The sequence below is a fragment of the Corythoichthys intestinalis genome, chromosome 14 (assembly GCF_030265065.1).
Source record: "Corythoichthys intestinalis isolate RoL2023-P3 chromosome 14, ASM3026506v1, whole genome shotgun sequence".
Lineage (NCBI taxonomy): Eukaryota > Metazoa > Chordata > Actinopteri > Syngnathiformes > Syngnathidae > Corythoichthys > Corythoichthys intestinalis.
Window position 1 is genome coordinate 22,250,269 of NC_080408.1, and position 19,491 is coordinate 22,269,759.

The 19,491-nt window shown below is 39.4% G+C and overlaps 1 protein-coding gene across 1 annotated transcript in view; it reads right to left on the minus strand.

The window, feature by feature from the left end:
- LOC130929922 (dynein beta chain, ciliary-like) overlaps positions 1 to 19,491 on the minus strand; it is a 50,086-nt gene that overhangs the window by 27,392 nt on the left and 3,203 nt on the right. Inside the window, exons 3-5 of the mRNA XM_057857552.1 lie at positions 15,737 to 15,920; positions 7,773 to 7,919; positions 7,518 to 7,623 (exon numbers count right to left, since the gene is read on the minus strand). Coding sequence (XP_057713535.1) covers positions 7,518 to 7,623; positions 7,773 to 7,919; positions 15,737 to 15,920 — 437 coding nt within the window. The remainder of the gene's footprint in view (positions 1 to 7,517; positions 7,624 to 7,772; positions 7,920 to 15,736; positions 15,921 to 19,491) is intronic.

Genomic DNA, 19,491 nt, shown 5'->3' on the forward strand with positions numbered 1-19,491 from the left:
AAGATGCATTTAATATATATTTAGAGGGTTTTGGGCTGACAACAACAATTAAGATCATTGCGAGGCTAATCGCCGACAACATACAGTTTCAAATTCAAGACGCTTATTTCTTCCACCATCATTAGTTTTTGAATAATATTTAGCTGGTACCAAGTGAAACAAGCTGGCCTCGTCTACGGAACATCAGTTAAACAGGTGTGTCCAAACCTTTTGCAAAGGGGGCCAGATTTGGTGTAGTAAAAAAGCGGGGGGCTACCTTGGCTGATTTACGTAGAACAATATATTTAAAGAAATTTTAGCAAGCCCTTCTGTGTGTCACATTTGCTTTTTTATTTTTTTTTTAATTCATAATTTCAACAATCTCGTCTTTGTGGCGTTCTCTTTCGACACTTGGGCTCTTGCGAAATACTGCTGCTGTAAAATTAAAACTAGCTTCAAGTTGCTTTGCTGCGTATCTTCCCCGTAATGGTGTACATATTAGCGTGTCTTGTTTGGTAATATCGCGTCACATCGAACTCTTTGAAAACAGCGACTGTCTCTTTGCAAATGAGGCAGACACAGTTGTTGCTTATTTTATTGAAGAAATAGTCAAATATCCACCTATCCTTGAAGCGTCGGCCATCGCAGTCAACTTTTTTTTTTTATTGATTGTCGCCATTTTAGAAAATTGGAAGTAAAGGGTCACACGGGGGTAATGTTGCTTAGAGTGCCGCTGTTAAAGTTTTTCAAACTTTCGTGAGAATACGCTGAGTTTCTGTGGACAAGATAGTTGTAGATATCAGGCAGAGACAGCGGGTCGAAAAATATCGATTTAGGCCTCAAATATGGATCTGGCGAATGGATCGACTGAAGCTTTTCCACATAACGCCTTTTATGCAACACATCCAATGAGTTTACAGCATCTGAAAGCACCGGGGCATCCATGAATTGCACTATAAATTGCACGATAAATTGAAACCATTGAGAATACGGATAAACAATGACGGACAATATGGTGGCCGGCTACAGGGACACGTCATTGTGTGATGTTGGTGAGTGGGGTCTATATTGGTCTTAACAGGGAGCAGCTGGATCCAGCCATGTTTGCTTAGTTTTCATATTCGCTGTTGTCACTAGAGGGCAGTGTATCCACCCAAATTAGTAAAACTAAATGCAAACACTTCAAAAACAAACTACCGTAATTTCCGGACTATAAGCCGCTACTTTTTTCCTTCATTTTGATACCTGTGGCTTATAGCCCAGTGCGGCTTATTTGTTGATTTTTATTTAGGTAACACTTTATTTGACAGCTGTGTCATAAGACTGTCATAAGATCATCAAAATTATGACATGACACTATCATGGACATTACTGAATGCTTATGTCAGTAAGTGTCATTTGGCAAATTATGTCACTAACTCCATTTTTCTCCATCTTGGATCTTTTGCATCCATTCAAAAGTGAGATCATTTGCCGGATAACACTTAATGACATCTGTTATAAGCATTCATGAAAGCTCAGGACAGAGACATGTCATAATTATGATTGTGTAATGACAGCCTTATGGCACCACTGTCAAATAAAGTGTTAGCAAATACCATAACTAGCAATTGATGAAACAATTGGAACAGTAACTGAAGAAATATTTAGCACAGAACATGATTTTTTATTGTTATTTACATCTGTAGTGCTGCAATGCATGCTAAGAGGCATGTTGGATGACAACAGTCAACAGCAGGTGGCAGCAGAGGTTGACTGTCTCCCCCAAGGGAGCAGTGATGGCCAAATGAAGCTTCTTGAGCAATAAAGCTTTGCACTAATTAGTTCCAAGTTTAATGATGGTTCATTTGGTCTTATGACAGTCGGTCGTATGATGCCGCGGTCAAATAAGGTTGTACCAGTGAATATCTTAAGGTGTAAATATCCCATGATACAGTGAGGACGGCTGCGGCTTATAGTCCAGTGCGGTTTATCTATGAACAAATGCCATTTTCGTGCCAAATTTGGTGGGCTGCGGCTTATAGTCAGGTGCGCCTTATAGTGCGAAAATTAGGGTATTACAACACCACTGTAATTAAAAGAATCCTTGAAGCAGCAAAATTTGAAATGGATTGGAGATCTACCACCGTTCATCAACAGAAAGTGATTCAGAAATTACCCAAAATAAACAGGAAGTTTATTTTGAACCTGGTATGAATCGGGAATAACCTGGAAATACCCCCAAAATCAACATAAAGTGACCTGTTATCAATATTGACCCAAGACCTGTTTGGTGGGGGTGACATCACAGTTGCCTCCTCACAGCAGGCCCCCTATTCCCGCACCTCTTTAAGCACACCACATACATCATATTCCACTTGGGGGGAGGGGCATCGGCGAGGGGCAGTGGGATAGGCGGCTGGGCAGAACTTCCATGCGGCGGTCCCACTGCCCGTAAGCTGGGCTCTCTTATTTTAATGCATACACTGCACTACTCTCACCACACAATCTCATCATGGTGCTGGGTGATAGACCCAGCTGCCAGCCGGGGACCTGGCAGCCACGCTAATAGGGCGATAGGTAGGTCCCACACTTTTTATTCTATGGCGTGGCTCCCAGGACGTGGCCTCCTCTCAGCTTGGGCTGCCGGCCACAGGGGAGGGGGGGGTCAGGGCTCCGATCCCGCGCCACCCCACGGCGGCTTCTCGGCGCTCTCCTGCATCTGCTTTACCTTCTCTATTCTGCCTGGGTATCCTCCCTGCGCTCCGCCGCGGGTCGCTGTCTGGGTGCCAGTGGGTCGGCTGGGTATTGCCTGCTCCGGGTGGAGATCCTGGCCTGCTCTGGGCTTAGTGGGCCGTGGGGGTCCGCGGTGTGCTGTGTCGGTTAGGGGGCTGCTGCTGTGGCCCGTGGGCCAGGTGGGCGGTGGCGTGTCCCCTAGTCCCATCCCTGAAGGTTGCTTGATGGGTGCGCGGATGACCCGGGGGACCACCCTGGATCCCAGGGGGATGACGGCGGCCCCATTGCTGGGCTGCTGGAGGAGGAATGTGCTGCGCTGCCCCCCCGATTGACTGGGGAAGGGCCGTGACCCTGGGGCAGCTCATGTGCGTCATTTTCACTCGTCTGCAGGACTATCACATGTCCGATTGGATTCACGCATGATTAGGTGCCATTAGACACACTGAAGTGTCAGGATTAGCGATCAGGCAGCATAGAATAGGATGCCAACGTACTTACGCTCACAAGGTATTCACACAAATACTAGGTTGTACACCACACATGGCTGATTTGTGTACACTCCACCCCTCCCAATCAATTATCTTTGTGCTTTCACCTTAGTCATGAGGCCCCCCACGGTGTCAACTGGAAACAATAGCTAACAATAGCACTATCATATTCATAGTTAGTTTAGGCTAGGGGTGTCCAAACTTTTTGCAAAGGGGGCCTGATTTGGTGTGGTAAAAATGTGGGGGGCCGACCTTGGCTGACATCCTTTAAGTAGAACAGTATATTTAAGCAAATTTTAGCAATCCATTCTGTGAGTCACATTTGCCTTATATATATATATTTTTTTTAATTAATAAATTTCAACAGTCTCGCAACTAGCCTTTGTGGCATTCTCTTTTGACTCTCGGGCTCTTGCAAAATACGGCTGCTGTGAAATTAAAGTAGCTTCAAGTTGCTTCAATTTCTCGCTGAGTATCTACCCTGTAATCTTGTCGTACATGTCAGCGTGTCTTGTTTAGTAATATCGCCTCACATTGAGCTCTTAAAAACAGCAACTGTCTCTTTTAAGGCTGTCCCAAACGACTAATTTTCTCCCGATTAGTCATCCGACTATTTTTACGATTAGTCGACTAATCTAATAATTAAATTAAAACTTTTTTTTTTTTTACTGATTTAGCAATGAATTTTTTGTTGACACTTATCAATTCACAAAAACATATTGAAACACGTAATTTATTTATTTAAGTACAAATAAACACGCAAATAACAATAATAAATCAAAAAATAAACGAGTTCAAATGCTGATGGAATTAACTAGTGAAAAAGAATGGAATGTAAACAGATTCAGAACACTGACTTCGCCTTTCCAACATGATTCAAAACAATTCTTAAAAAAACACCCAGCATTAATATTATAGTATTAGGGCTGTCCCAAACGACAAATTTTCTCCCGATTAGTCAGCCGACTATTTTTACGATTAGTCGACTAATCTAATAATTAAATTAAAACATTTTTTTTTTTACTAATTTAGCAATGAAATTTTTGTTGACACTTATCAATTCACAAAAACATATTGGAACACGTAACTTATTTATTTAAGTACAAATAAACACGCAAATAACAATAATAAATCAAAAAATAAACGAGTTCAAATGCTGATAGAATTAACTAGTGAAAAAGAATGGAATGTAAACAGATTCAGAACACTGATTTCGCCTTTCCAACTTGATTCAAAACAATTCTTAAAAAAAACACCCAGCATTAATATTATAGTATTAGGGCTGTCCCAAACGACTAATTTTCTCCCGATTAGTCAGCGGACTATTTTTACGATTAGTCGACTAATCTAATAAATAAATTTCAAATTTTTTTTTTTTTTTACTAATTTAGCAATGAAATTTTTGTTGACACTTATTAATTCACAAAAACATATTGGAACACGTAATTTATTTATTTAAGTACAAATAAACACGTGAATAACATTAATAAATCAAAAAATAAACGAGTTCAAATGCTGATAGAATTAACTAGTGCAAAAGAATGGAATGTAAACAGATTCAGAACACTGACTTCGCCTTTCCAACATGATTCAAAACAATTCTTAAAAAAACACCTAGCATTAATATTATAGTATAGTACTATATATAATAGTATTATAATAATTATAATAATTATTAATTGCCAATCAGATTTTTCATAAAGGGTGTCATTTTAAAGGTATTCTTAGTGTAGAATCTGAATTTTGAAGTATGTGGGATTAACTCCAGAAATCTCTATTTATATGAAGAACATGACACACTTTTATTTTGAAATGTCCACCGGAAGTACATTTGCTAAACCGCTAACTTGAGCTTTACACTCCGCAAAAAAAACCACTTTGTAATTGCATGTAGTGTGTCAGTAATAGATTTTTTGGGTCATTTTTTTCGTTTGCAAATGTTGTTAACCAGCGATTTTTCATGTTTGAAGTGTCACCTTTTAACCGCAAGTTTGCTTTCACGAGACGACTGCCAATGTTTTATAGCAGCTAAAGTAAGTTGCCTTTTTCCCCCATTCACCTCAGTGTAGCAGTGCTAACGTTACAGTGTTTAATATAGATGTGTTTTCTTATTTTGTATGTCTGAACTTTAATTCTATAGCGTGTTGATAAGAGAAAGGAACTGGAGTCTCATATGCCATCAGCACGCACGCACCAATGTATGCACGCATGCACACACGCACGCACGCACGCACGCACGTGCAGCGATAAAAGGCAGCCGTGAAAATTACCGGCCTCATTTTTATTTGCCGTGCGATAAATGGACTCATTGCATATCGTGACAGGCTTAGCAACTTCAATAAAACATGTCGTTAGTTTAGACTTACAAACTGGGTGACGGCGCTTTAGGTGTTTATCCACGGCCGACGTGCAGCCAAGCTTGGCATTGAAGAGACAGGACAAAAGAGTGTACCCTCCTTTGTTTCTTTGAAATAAGTCAATGTTTTGGACACTCTGGTGTGCTTTTTTGGCTTTGTGCCGCTTTCCCCGCTTGCATCCAGAGCGCCCGACATTCTGAACTTTCCACGCATATATTTTTTTAACCCTTCATTAACCGTCGACGGGATGTTTTGCTCGTCGACGGATTTACGTCATCGATGACGTCGACTATGTCGACTAGTCGGGACAGCTCTAGTCTCTTTACAAACGAGGCAGACACAGTTGTTGCGTATTTTAGTGAAGAAATAGTCCAATTTCCACCTCCCCTTATACGTCGGCTGTCGCAGTCAACTTTCTTTTTTTTTTGTTGATTGCCGCCATTTTAGAAAATTGGGAGTAAAGGGTCACACGGGGGAATGTTGCATAGAGTGCTGCTGCCTTTTAGTGGGTAAATGAGGGGCAGCATTTAGTGTGTAAGCTACTTCATATGCTGGTAGCTAGAGGTGTGCAAAATTTCCGATTCTTAGATTCTTCGGCCGTGGAAGATTCGAGAACGATTCACAAACATCCAAATTCCGATTATTAAAATATGCCAAGTAAAGCAGAAGTACAACACACTCAGCGCGCCGCGCGGTCAATGAGGAACGGAGAGAGAGTAGCTAAGCATCATGCTTCTCATTACCCGGCCTCTCGGGTAATGCCAATGCTCAAGTCCCGGCTCTAGCTCAACTCATGCCATGAGATAAAAAAAAAAAAAAAAAACCACAACAACATACCTGACTGCTGCCGAAAAGCTGCTACGAAGTACATCCACATAATGTTACGGTAGATATCATTTTTATAAGACTAGATGCAATATAGATTCGGTAGCGTTAGCAGAACACCTACAAAAAGCTAGATGCGGGCGTTAGTAAACGGCCGCCATCTTAAAGCAGTACACTTCCCTGCAAGGCTGTTGTAGCGAACCTTCCAAGCAAACCTAATTAACTTTTTATCTAAAATACTCCTAAATCGGTAAAATATTGACTTGAATCTATCTTTGAAATAGTTTTAAAACTTTCACATGTCGAAAGTAGACAAAAGGGAAATTATGGAATAACGGGAGCAAACGATTGATTCACAACATTAAATTAATTGAATGTAGTTTAAAGCTGCTGATACAGAATGGGGACTGGAGTTTTTTATTTACTGTTATTTTTGTATATTTGTTTACTGCTATATGTTAACTTGATACTGAAATAGTAGTTTGGTTTAGCCTGAGAGTATTTTTGAACAATTTTGGAACTAATGTACAAAACATTGAAAAAAAAAAAAAAAAAGAGGGGAGGGGCATCAATAATCGTTTTATAATCGAATCGGAGCCTCTGAATCGTAATCGTAATCGAATCGTTAGGTGCCCAAAGATTCCCAGCTCTACTGGTAGCAGTACTGCTGACCAATTTATTAAGTCTGTGTGCGGGCCAGACATTATTGATTTTATGACAGAGGCTGAGGGCCGAATGAAATTTGACCAAGGGCTGCATTTCGCCCCCGGGCCGGACTTTGGACATGCCTGGTTTAGGTGTTCAATGTATTTCTAATTGTTGTTTGTGCTTCTTCTGTCTCTCTCCTCTCTTTCTTTTGTCCCCTAATAACTCCTTCCTGTTCGCTGTTTTCTCCTAACAAACGTTGAATGATCACAATGGGAGTATGTCATACTCCCATGTGATACATTAAAACTGTTCAGACCAGTCGGACACTCATATTTCCATTCTCCGTGTCAATCAGCTGAACAGGACCAGTTTAAAAAAAAAAAAAAAAGAATGTGACCCAGAAACGCTACTACAGAAAATCATGTAAAATTGGGGAACATTGGCTATTAGTAGAGATTTTACCAGGTCCGCTCGAGTAGAAAATGAGCGAAGTCATGTGACTTACCATCATTAGTCCAGCTTTTGTTTTGCAGCTCCAACAGGCTCTGCCTCTGTTCCTCCAACCCGCTCTGGATCAGAGGTAGCTCCACAGGCAGACATTTTTCCACAATCTGTCCAGGTCACATTACCCATGCAATGGTTAGATCATGCATGAAGATGGATTTGAGTAACTGGATACCATCATGCAGCTGAGGACTTCTCTGGCTGCTGAGTGAATTAAGCCACTAAAATACTATTCTTGACTGATTTATGTGCGTACCTTGTTGTACAAGGACACGATGTTGATGAGGCTGAGGTAACTTTGGGCGATGTCATGTCTGTTCTGCAAAATCTCCGCAGTTTGGGGATTCAGCGCCAAATCTTTCTCCCAGTGAGCTTTTTTGATCTCGCTCATTAGGGCCGTCAGCTGGAAACAACACATAAACACACGCATGTCAACCGTCAGCATTTCCTCTATTGGGGTTTTTCCCTTTTTTTCGTCCAATTTATTTCGACTGAAATATGAGCATTTACAGCCGGTCCTCCCAGTTTAAATGAATTGGATGTGTATTCTTGTCAATGGCAGGCAATGACTTAATCATGCCCAACAGCCCAATAAATAGGTTGGTAGGTAGGTTAGAATAAACCAATAAAATCTATTCATAAAACCTATTTATGTTTTGGTTTTATTTTTCACTTGTCCATTCTCTATATTTGATTTTTTGTATTTTTTTAATATAGGATTTTCTCATTTTGAACTGTGCTTTTTATTATTTTGAAAATACTGGAAAAATTCAAAAAAAAAAAAAAAAAAAGAGGGCGGCAGGGAAGAATTAATCAATTGCTCCCTCGTTTATATTAGAATTAGGGCTGTCAAAATTAACCCTTTAAGGTCTGGGCCTATTTTGTCTGATTTTGCATGCCTTTGAAGTTGCCTTTATATTTCAAAGAAAGAATTGTTTACGATGGCCTGGTTTGGTCCCTTTTTTTGTGACACCTTGAACTTCATGTCCAAACTGTTGTTTCCGTCACTGACCAATTATAAATCATCATTTTGGGCCCAAAAAGACCAAAAATTCCACAATCGTTTTGTCAAAATTTTTAATTTTGATGTCCAATTGACAACCAAACATGCGTAATGAACCGTTTTGAAACTTTGTAATATTTATTCAACATGTTAGGATGAACATTCAACCAAAAAAATTTAGAATAGTCTTATATTTGACAATTCAACATAAACAACAGGTATAGCATAGGCGTTTTTTGCCTTTATACATGCTCTAGTCAAAACAGGTTATATACAGCAGACCGAACAGTGAAAAAATATATACCATCTAACACAAAAAGTGTTTAGAGGCCATCTCTTTATGAGTTTAGGTATCACCTGATGAAAACTATGTACACACAATCAAGCTTCTTGAACACACATTTATATACACAAATTGAGAAGACTGATTGTGGGAAAAAATGTATATATATATATAACATTGGGGGGGGAAAAAAGTATTTTCAAAAATATTTACAATAAACAAGTTAAATTTTTTTCAGGCATGCCACTCCGAAAAGCAGTTTCGTCCTGGAATTCGAAACAGGGCGACATCACACAGCCCACACTTCCATGGGGTGTTGGTCCTCTTTCCACCCTTCCATTTTCATTTCACTTTACTTTCATTGTCACTATAAATGTACATGAAAAAAAGTCAGTATTTATGAAAATAATAAAGTATAAAATAAAAATATATACAGCAATAAATAATATTGGAAATCTATATGTATGACAATAGAAAGAATACCATAGCTGAATATGTGCTACATCCCTAATCTTCATATAGAAAGAAGATCACCACAATTATACATTCCTGCCTTGGATACACACAGTTCACGTACGACTTTGATCTGATATGCACATTTTATTATTATATTCACAAACACACACTTATATTGCATCAAAATTAACTTTGTCTTGCAATATCAAAAGAAACTTTCAAAAGAAACTTTTTCCAGCCTAAAAAAAAAAAAAAGTGAGTTTGCTTACCTCTGCTCGTCGATGGCGTCACCCACGTGTTCAAATACGTCACTATCTTCACTCGAGGACTCTTCCGAAGAAGACGATGATGACGAATTTGGACCATCCTCTTCCTCAAGTTGATCAAATAGCACAATTGCTTGCGCTAAATTTAGTTTTCCGTTCATTCTCAAAGTCACACAAAGTCGCTGCTCGATCCAAACGGCCGTCGGCTCGCCACCTCGCTGCTTCAGAACACTCCTCCCTCTCGTTCGGTGGAACCTCGCATGGCAGTTATATTTATTTAAAAAACGCATTTAGTGCGTCCACTGTGACTTCGAAAGGGTTCATTTGATTTGTGTTTTTTTTCATGGAGCTTCCGTTTTGAAAAAGGACAAGAAATGATGGAAATATAGACACAAACAAATGATCCATGCAGCGTTTTAATGTTTTTTTGAGAGGACAATAAAACTATAAAACTTAAATGACAATATCTCACGTTTTAATTGGTCGATTGACTTCAAATAATAACGAGAGTAAACCGCAACTTCCGCACTTTAAAACGAGACCAACCAACGGCATGTGGGTGACGTGTTTAAAACGTGAGGGCGCTTCAAAGACGACGTGCGCTGAGGACGCGCCGGCGCGTCCTTCGACTCTCAAGGGTTAACGCGTTAACACGCAGTAATTAATTTTTTAAATTAATCACGTTAAAATATTTGACGCAATTAACGCACATGTCCCGCTGAGACAGTATTCTGCCTTTTGGTAAGTTTTAAAGCAAGGCTTTTAGTGCTGTCTAACAGCGAACTCTTGTGGTCGCTTTGCGACATGGTTTATTGTTTACTTGCCAGTTCAATATGGCTGCACGACATCTCTGTTGTGCTTATATGATCCTTGGACAAGATTTGTGTGTAAGTATGGTTGTTGTAAAGAATGTACATATTATGTTAATAAGCGAAATGTTATATTTTTTGTATGAGACGCTTTTTGTTTATGTTTAGTGAACCTGTATAGCGTGCTAAGCTAACGTTGTTGCTAATGCAATGCTTGTGTACTTTTTTTTGGTAGTTTTACGACGGTCTAAAGAGGACAATGGTTTGAGGCCATTTTATTAATAAATCAGATGAAAAAGGAAGTCTGATTATTAAGGCGTCGTTCACTAGCTGTCTAGCTTTGAAAAAAGTAGACGCTTCGGAGTGAGGGCAGCATAGACAGATTTAAATGACAGTAGAGTGAAATGCCCACTACAGTCCTTATGTACCGTATGTTGAATGTATATATCCATATTGTGTCTTATCTTTCCATTCCAACAATTTATTTTACAGAATATATATATATAATTCACAGAAAAATATGGCATATTTTATAGATGGTTTGAATTGCGATTAATTACGATTAATTAATTTTTAAGCTGTAATTAACTCGATTAAAAATTTTAATCGTTTGACAGCCTTAATTAGAATATGAAAAAATGTTGGGAAAAAAATACATTTTTTCTTTGGCTGTCAAAATTATCGCGTTAACGGGCGGTAATTTTTTTTTTAATTAATCATGTTAAAATATTTGACGCAATCAAAGCACATGCCCTGCTCAAACAGATTAAAATGACAGTAAAGTGTAATGTCCGCTTGTTACTTGTTTTTTGGTGTTTGGCGCCCTCTGCTGGCGCTTGGGTCCAACTGATTTTATGGGTTAGTACCATGAGTGAGCATGGTGTAATTATTGACATCAACAATGGCGAGCTACTAGTTTATTTTTTGATTGAAATTTTTACAAATTTTAATTAAAAAAAAACATTAAGAGGGGTTTTAATATAAAATTTCTATAACTTGTACTAACATTTATCTTTTAAGAACTACAATTCTTTCTATCCATGGATCACTTTAAGAGAATGTTAATAATGTTAATGCCATCTTGTTGATTTATTGTTATAATAAATAAATACAGTACATATGTACCGCATGTTGAACATATATATCTGTCTTGTGTCTTATCTTTCCAGTCCAACAATAATTTACAGAAAAGTATGGCATATTTTATAGATAGTTTTAACTGCGATTAATTACGATTAATTAATTTTTAAGCTGTAATTAACTCGATTAAAAATTGTAATCGTTTGACAGCCCTAATTTTTTCTCATTTTTTGTTTTTTAATGTTATCGTTTTTAGCTGTACTTTTTTTGTTGTTGCAATTTTCTATAATTAGTATTTTTGTATCCATAATATTTTCCGCGCTATAAGGTGCACCTTCAATGAATGGCCTATTTTAAAACTGTTTTCATATACACGGTGTGCCGCATTATAAGGTGCAGTCGAGGTAGTAGTACTGAAGTGGCTGTTGGGGTTGAATCATGCATCCACTAGATAGAGCTGCGCTAAAGGGAATGTCATGACATGATCAAAGGATAGGTGAAGAGCGTTTTACTCAGTTAAATTGTATTGAATGCATCATTCGCTGTCTCAAAACTCACATTACCATATATTTTTTAATCGACCACATAGTTTTGAGTTACTGCCATAGCAACACATTAGCAACGAGGTACGTGCCTCGCTGCCGGCCGCTACCTGTTGACGTCATTTCCCGAAGACCTCGCCAGCACTCCAATACAAAACTATAGCACTACGCTATACTGTATATTGCAAACATTTTGTGGGTTTCACTCAGGATGTTCATCATACCACCTCAAATTGCTTACACGAAGGCTTGAGAGTATGAGTGGCCCAAAAAAACTTCTGGAAGGATTTGAACATCTTTTGTGAGAGTCAAGCGGAACAACTTCTCCCCAGCTTTTAGATCGCATTTTTATTTCCAACATTTAAGCGACGACAGTTTTGAAAGCCTAGGAGGATACAACCTTGTTTTTTTTGTAAAGATGTACAGTGCCTTGCAAAAGTATTCGGCCCCCTTGAACCTTGCAACCTTTTGCCACATTTCAGGCTTCAAACATAAAGATATAAAATTTTAATTTTTTGTCAAGAATCAACAACAAGTGGGACACAATCGTGAAGTGGAACAAAATTTATTGGATAATTTAAACTTTTTTAACAAATAAAAAACTGAAAAGTGGGGCGTGCAATATTATTCGGCCCCCTTGCGTTAATACTTTGTAGCGCCACCTTTTGCTCCAATTACAGCTGCAAGTCGCTTGGGGTATGTTTCTATCAGTTTTGCACATCGAGAGACTGACATTCTTGCCCATTCTTCCTTGCCAAACAGCTCGAGCTCAGTGAGGTTGGATGGAGAGTGTTTGTGAACAGCAGTCTTCAGCTCTTTCCAGATTCTCGATTGGATTCAGGTCTGGACTTTGACTTGGCCATTCTAACACCTGGATACGTTTATTTTTGAACCATTCCATTGTAGATTTGGCTTTATGTTTTGGATCATTGTCCTGTTGGAAGATAAATCTCCGTCCCAGTCTCAGGTCTTGTGCAGATACCAACAGGTTTTCTTCCAGAATGTTCCTGTATTTGGCTGCATCCATCTTCCCGTCAATTTTAACCATCTTCCCTGTCCCTGCTGAAGAAAAGCAGGCCCAAACCATGATGCTGCCACCACCATGTTTGACAGTGGGGATGGTGTGTTCAGGGTGATGAGCTGTGTTGCTTTTACGCCAAACATATCGTGTTGCATTGTGGCCAAAAAGTTCAATTTTGGTTTCATCTGACCAGAGCACCTTCCACATGTTTGGTGTGTCTCCCAGGTGGCTTGTGGCAAACTTTAAACGAGACTTTTTATGGATATCTTTGAGAAATGGCTTTCTTCTTGCCACTCTTCCATAAAGGCCAAATTTGTGCAGTGACTGATTGTGGTCCTATGGACAGACTCTCCCACCTCAGCTGTAGATCTCTGCAGTTCATCCAGAGTGATCATGGGCCTCTTGGCTGCATCTCTGATCAGTTTTCTCCTTGTTTGAGAAGAAAGTTTGGAAGGATGGCCGGGTCTTGGTAGATTTGCAGTGGTCTGATGCTCCTTCCATTTCAATATGATGGCTTGCACAGTGCTCCTTGAGATGTTTAAAGCTTGGGAAATCTTTTTGTATCCAAATCTGGCTTTAAACTTCTCCACAACAGTATCTCGGACCTGCCTGGTGTGTTCCTTGGTTTTCATAATGCTCTCTGCAATTTAAACAGAACCCTGAGACTAACACAGAGCAGGTGCATTTATACGGAGACTTGATTACACACAAGTGGATTCTATTTATCATCATCGGTCATTTTGGACAACATTGGATCATTCAGAGATCCTCACTGAACTTCTGGAGTGAGTTTGCTGCACTGAAAGTAAAGGGGCCGAATAATATTGCACGCCCCACTTTTCAGTTTTTTATTTGTTAAAAAAGTTTAAATTATCCAATAAATGTTGTTCCACTTCACGATTGTGTCCCACTTGTTGTTGATTCTTGACAAAAAAATTAAATTTCATATCTTTATGTTTGAAGCCTGAAATGTGGCGAAAGGTTGCAAGATTCAAGGGGGCTGAATACTTTTGCAAGGCACTGTAAGTAGACCGTTATTGGCTTTTCTAATTCTTAAAATTTGATGCGATTCTGTTGCTATAGGAGGGCAAAACCAACTGCCTGTTCGTTGAAGTGCAACCTGTTTTTTTGTCAATTTGATACATTTATTACTCCTACTGTTTTTGCATTTACTGATAATTATATCACAGAACGACTGGGGAAAGAAAGGTTTAGAGAGAAATCACGATGCTAGACATAGGCCCGCCACTCTTCCTTTCGTGAAGTGTCGAGCTGCCAACCGGCGTCATCACAATCGCCTGCTGTGTCGGATAAATGTAAGAGGCAGCTAAGATTTGTTGATATTTCAGACTATGTTGCCTTTCACCCTGCAGATCTCTCAGGGTGCAGACAATTGAAAAAAAACGTGTGGCATTTGCCAAGGCCCACAGCCTGTCAAAAGGATGGACGCTGGAAAAGTGGCAAAAGGTGGATTTTTCAGATGAATTTTCCATTGAATTACACCACAGTCGTAGCAAATATTGCAGGAGACCTACTGGAGCCCGTATGGATCCGAGATTCACTCAGAAAACAGTGAAGTTTGGTGGTGGCAAAATCATGGTCTGGGGTTACATCCAGCATGGGGGTGTGCGAGAGATCTGCAGGGTGGAAGGAAACATAAATAGTCTGAGATATCAGCAAATCTTAGCTGCCTCTTACATTCCTAACCATAAAAAGGGACAAATTCTGCAGCAGGATGGTGCTCCATCGCATATTTCAATCTCTTTCCTCAAGGCAAAGAAGATCAAGATCCTTCAGGACTGGCCAGCCCAGTCACCAGACATGAACATCATTGCGCATGTCTGGGGTAGGATGAAAGAGGAAGCATGGAAGACGAAACCCAAGAACGTTGATGAACTCTGAGAGGCATGAAAAACTGCGTTCTTTGATTTTCCTGATGACTTGATCAATAAATTTTATGAATCCTTGCCGGACCGCATGGATGCAGTCCTTCAAGCCCATGGAAGTCATACAAAATATTAAATTTGGATCCCACATAACCACTACTTCGCTTATGTTATGTAACATATTTTTGTATTTCAAGTACATTTTTTGTTCAATTTTCACACTACTTTCTGTAAGCGACAAAGCTTTTGTCTTGCCAAAATTTGACCTCTATGTCTTTATTAAATAATAAATCTTTTTTTCAGTGAAACAAATATATTTTTGTACATTCAACATCATTTGGGAGGGTCTTAGCTTTCATATGAGCCATTTCAGAAACCAATTGAATAATTAAAAGTCAGGTTTTTAGCAATTGTTTCGACAAAATGGATAAGCGACCAGACTTTTGTCAGGGACTTTAAATAATCTTTCCTGGGACCATCGTTAAGTGTCACGAAAGAGCGATCCTGAATGGTTACTTTCGCTGAAAATATCACTGAGATCGTTGCTGCTGCTATGCTAGCTGTGGATAGTCTTGTTGCGTTCGGGAAATTACGTCACACTTCCGGGTTTGGGAATGTAGCATTGACGGAGTGCTAAAATAACTTAAATTATCCTCGCAGTTACGCGTTCGAAATGACATGGTTGTTTCAACGAACTCATCCAAAGTTTGTATTCGTGGCTTATGAGAAAATTGAAGGCTTTTAGGTGCCCCTAATAGTGCATAAAATACAGTTCTTTATGTATTCCTCCAATGAACACAAAGAGCACCATGACAATTTTAAGGTCATTGATGTTTCTTAACGAGTTAAAGACCATTTTGAGCTAATGAGTGACCTGTTGTCCGCAAGGAATTGTCAGTATTTTGTCTTCCTCTTGAATCAGAGGAATTCGAAGGAGGGCGGAAGCGTCTCTGTCCAGGTTTCGGCTCCACCCCTGTAGCACCGTGGTCCGGATGTCCATCAGCTGGTCCGCGATCTTCTGGAACTTTTGCCGCACTTTGTCGCACGACTCCACGCACCTACAGTACAAGCAGTCGGTCAAAAGTCAGCATACTAGCGATCCGGTACAAATGCCAGACTGAAGCAGGACAATTTGTCCTTCCTTTTTGGAGTTGCGCCTGAATTTGCATAGGGACGGTAGGGACATGACAATAGCAACTTTTCAGGATGCTCAAATTGTCCCCACCAACTTTTAAGCAACCTTATTGCCACTATATCATGACTTCAGTTATATAGGTAATTGAGATTGTCTTTCCATATGTTGTATGGATAGAATTGACCCGACTATTATTAAGTGAATTATTTTGATTATGTTCAGGCTGACATTTACCCCTTTTCATTTGCTGAATGTGCCAGTCCATTTTTTCCCCTCAAACACACGTTTGATTGGCTGATGAACCCCACACACATGCACTCACAGCCCAGACAGAATACAACATGTCGACAACATGCCGCCTCCTCCGCCCCCTTCGAAGACGAGCGATGTTAGAATTTTATTTCGGCCAGCAACAACAGCAACCTTTGTAGGTAATGTAAAAAGATGTCAATGTTGTGGAGGTGGGGAACACAACACTAATTTTGCGACTGAAAGTCCGACCTGCATCAGAGTTGTTATAACATTAAACTTTATGAATTTATTAACCTGCAAAACTCGAGTAGTAGCTGCTTGGAGAGAAGTGTCCTTCAGTATGTTTTCTACTGTTAACGTTAATTGTGAGAAACGTAGTGAACCGAGGTTTAACCCCTTCTCCCCAATTTTCATTTTTATTTGATTTATGTGGTCTTAAAGCAGCCCAAATGAGCTTTCATTTTTTTGTCGAGTTTCGTTGTGTTTGTGGACAAAAGCAGTCGTGTTTTTTTACCTGAAAGAAGGTTCCTTTTTTATTTTTTTTTTTGGTATTCCCAAACTGAGACGTGTTTTGCAGTTGTATTTAATTTCTTTATTTAGACAATGCTGAGTGGTCTTAAGAAAATTGTTTATTTTTTGCATTCCTGGATAGTTAAGAGCATAGGCGGATCTACTATTCATGCGAAGTAGGCGATCGTCTTAGCCCCCCAACTAGTAGGGGGCCCCCAACCAGCTGCCCTTGCCCCAGTGAGCAAGGGCTTGGGCCACCGGAGCCAGCAGCACCCCCAACTATTCGTCATGTATAATTATGGCAGCATACCAAACAAACAGATAACAAAACATAAAAGAAATCCATTTGAATGCTGCATTTATATTATCTCTCCCCCCCCCCCCCCCCACACACACACACACACTACAATGGACTGTTCCACGACGACGGACTGAGTATCAGTTGCTTAGCTTCATTTAGCGCCGTTTAGCTTCGCTTAGCTCCGTTTAGCATCACTTAGCTCCGCTTAGCTGTTAGTTAGCTTCACTTAGCTCTCCCGCGTTTTTCACGCCACTTAGCCCGCTATTTTTACAGCTACTTTGCACGTCAGCTATCGTTTATTTCGAACACATGAGCAAACATGCTCTCCATGAGAGCCAAAGTGCAGTGAGGGAGATGTTGAGAACAGGACGCTAATGCCTCTTTCAACTTTCTTCTTCACACCAAACATAAAATACACAACAGCACACCCTGTGGCGAAACAATGCAGTACAGTTCCAATCAGTCATACAATAACACGCAACAGCTGGTTAACAGTACAGTGGTACCTCGACATACGATCGCTTCGACACACAATCTTTTCGACATCCGACGTAAAATTTGATGCGCCATTTGTTTCTACAGCCGACGACATGCTCGAAATACGACGACACAACAGCAACGCAAACGAACTCACGGCGGATTTTCTTGTGTGAGAAATCAACACAGGTTTCCAAAAAGTTGGTACAGTTGGTGAAACAAGGAAAAAAGTGATGCTTACCTTTGAAATGAAGATGCAAATTATAGAAAAATATGAGCGTGGGGTGCGCATCCGTGAGCTGGCTCAACAATACAGCTCCACGGTCCTCTTCCGACCACCGTTCGCCAGTCTTTATAAGTTAAGGTGACAATTATTATTGTGGTAACATCGCCAAAGAAATCGCCAGCTTCGTCACGTTTTTATAATTTAGTTAAGAACTTATTCAACACAAAATGCCCATTGCCCTCTGCAGTTGACTGTGCTCTCAAGAAAACGAAAGTATTATCTCTACCGCACTGACCTATCTCACTGTGACGTTAGCCCCGCGGTGCATTCAGGTACAGCAAAAAGTGTCCGCCACATTAGAATCCAATTTGTTGCATTATTAACGGAATCATTTTTATTTTATTATTATTATTATTATTATTAATATTATTATTATCATTATTATATTATTCTGATTTTTATTAATAACTTATTTATTTTGCTATGTTTAATTGCCATTTATAATAATTGTACCAGCAGTATTTATTATGGATTTAGTGTAGGTTTTTGGGTGTGGAACGAATTAATGGAATTTTAATGTATTCCTATGGGAAAATCCTGCTCGACATACGACCATTTCGACTTACAAACAAGGTCTTGCAACGAATTAACTTCATATGTAGAGGTACCACTGTATTTGCTAATGAAAAAAAAAATTAAATCTATTAGTGACACCACAAGTAATGACAAAGAATGTTTTTTTTACGGAGTGTAAAGCTTTCGGTTAGCGGTTTCTCGAGTTAATCTCACTTACTTCAGAATTAATAATATAATATGTAAATACCACAGAATTCAGATTCTACACTAAGAATAGCTTTCAAATGACACTCTTTATGACAAATATGAGTGGCAATGAATAATTATTATAATTATCATACTACTATTGTATATAGTAGTATACTGTAATAAAGATTAGGGTTGTTCCGATCATGTTTTTTTGCTCCCGATCCGATCCCGATCGTTTTAGTTTGAGTATCTGCCGATCCAGTTATTTCCCGATCCGATTGCTTTTTTTTGCTCCCGATTCAATTCCAATCATTCCCGATCATATACATTTTGGTAATGCATTAAGAAAAAAATGCGGACGAATATAGTGACATACAGTCAACATACAGTACAGAAGTACTGTATTTGTTTATTACGACAATAAATCCTCAAGATGGCATTTACATTATTAACATTCTTTCTGTGAGAGGGATCCACGGATAGAACGACTTGTGACTTTGTATATTGTGACTAAATATTGCCATCTAGTGTATTTGTTGAGCTTTCAGTAAATGATACTGTAGCCATGCCCAAATGCATGATGGGAAGTAGAACCATGACTGTGCGTAGTGCTACCAATTGATATATCTTCTCTGCGTTGGGAAATAACAAGGTATTAAGAAAAAGATCTATTGCTACCTTGCTTACCCACATTGCTTCCCATGATATTTCTAATCGTAGGGAAAGGGATTGTAAGGCTTTAGCCAGTTAAAAAAAAAGGCTCCAAAGGTTGCCAAAATTCATTCTACTCATTTAACGCTGCCTTTTATCTCTCTATGTAGGTAAAGCGGCGCCATTAGATTGAGCGCGACAATGCGTGAGTGGGTCGTGCAGCGCATGCATTAATTGCGTTAAATATTTTAACGAGATACATTTTTAGAAAAAAGAATTACCGCCGTTATCGGGATAAATTTGATAACCCTA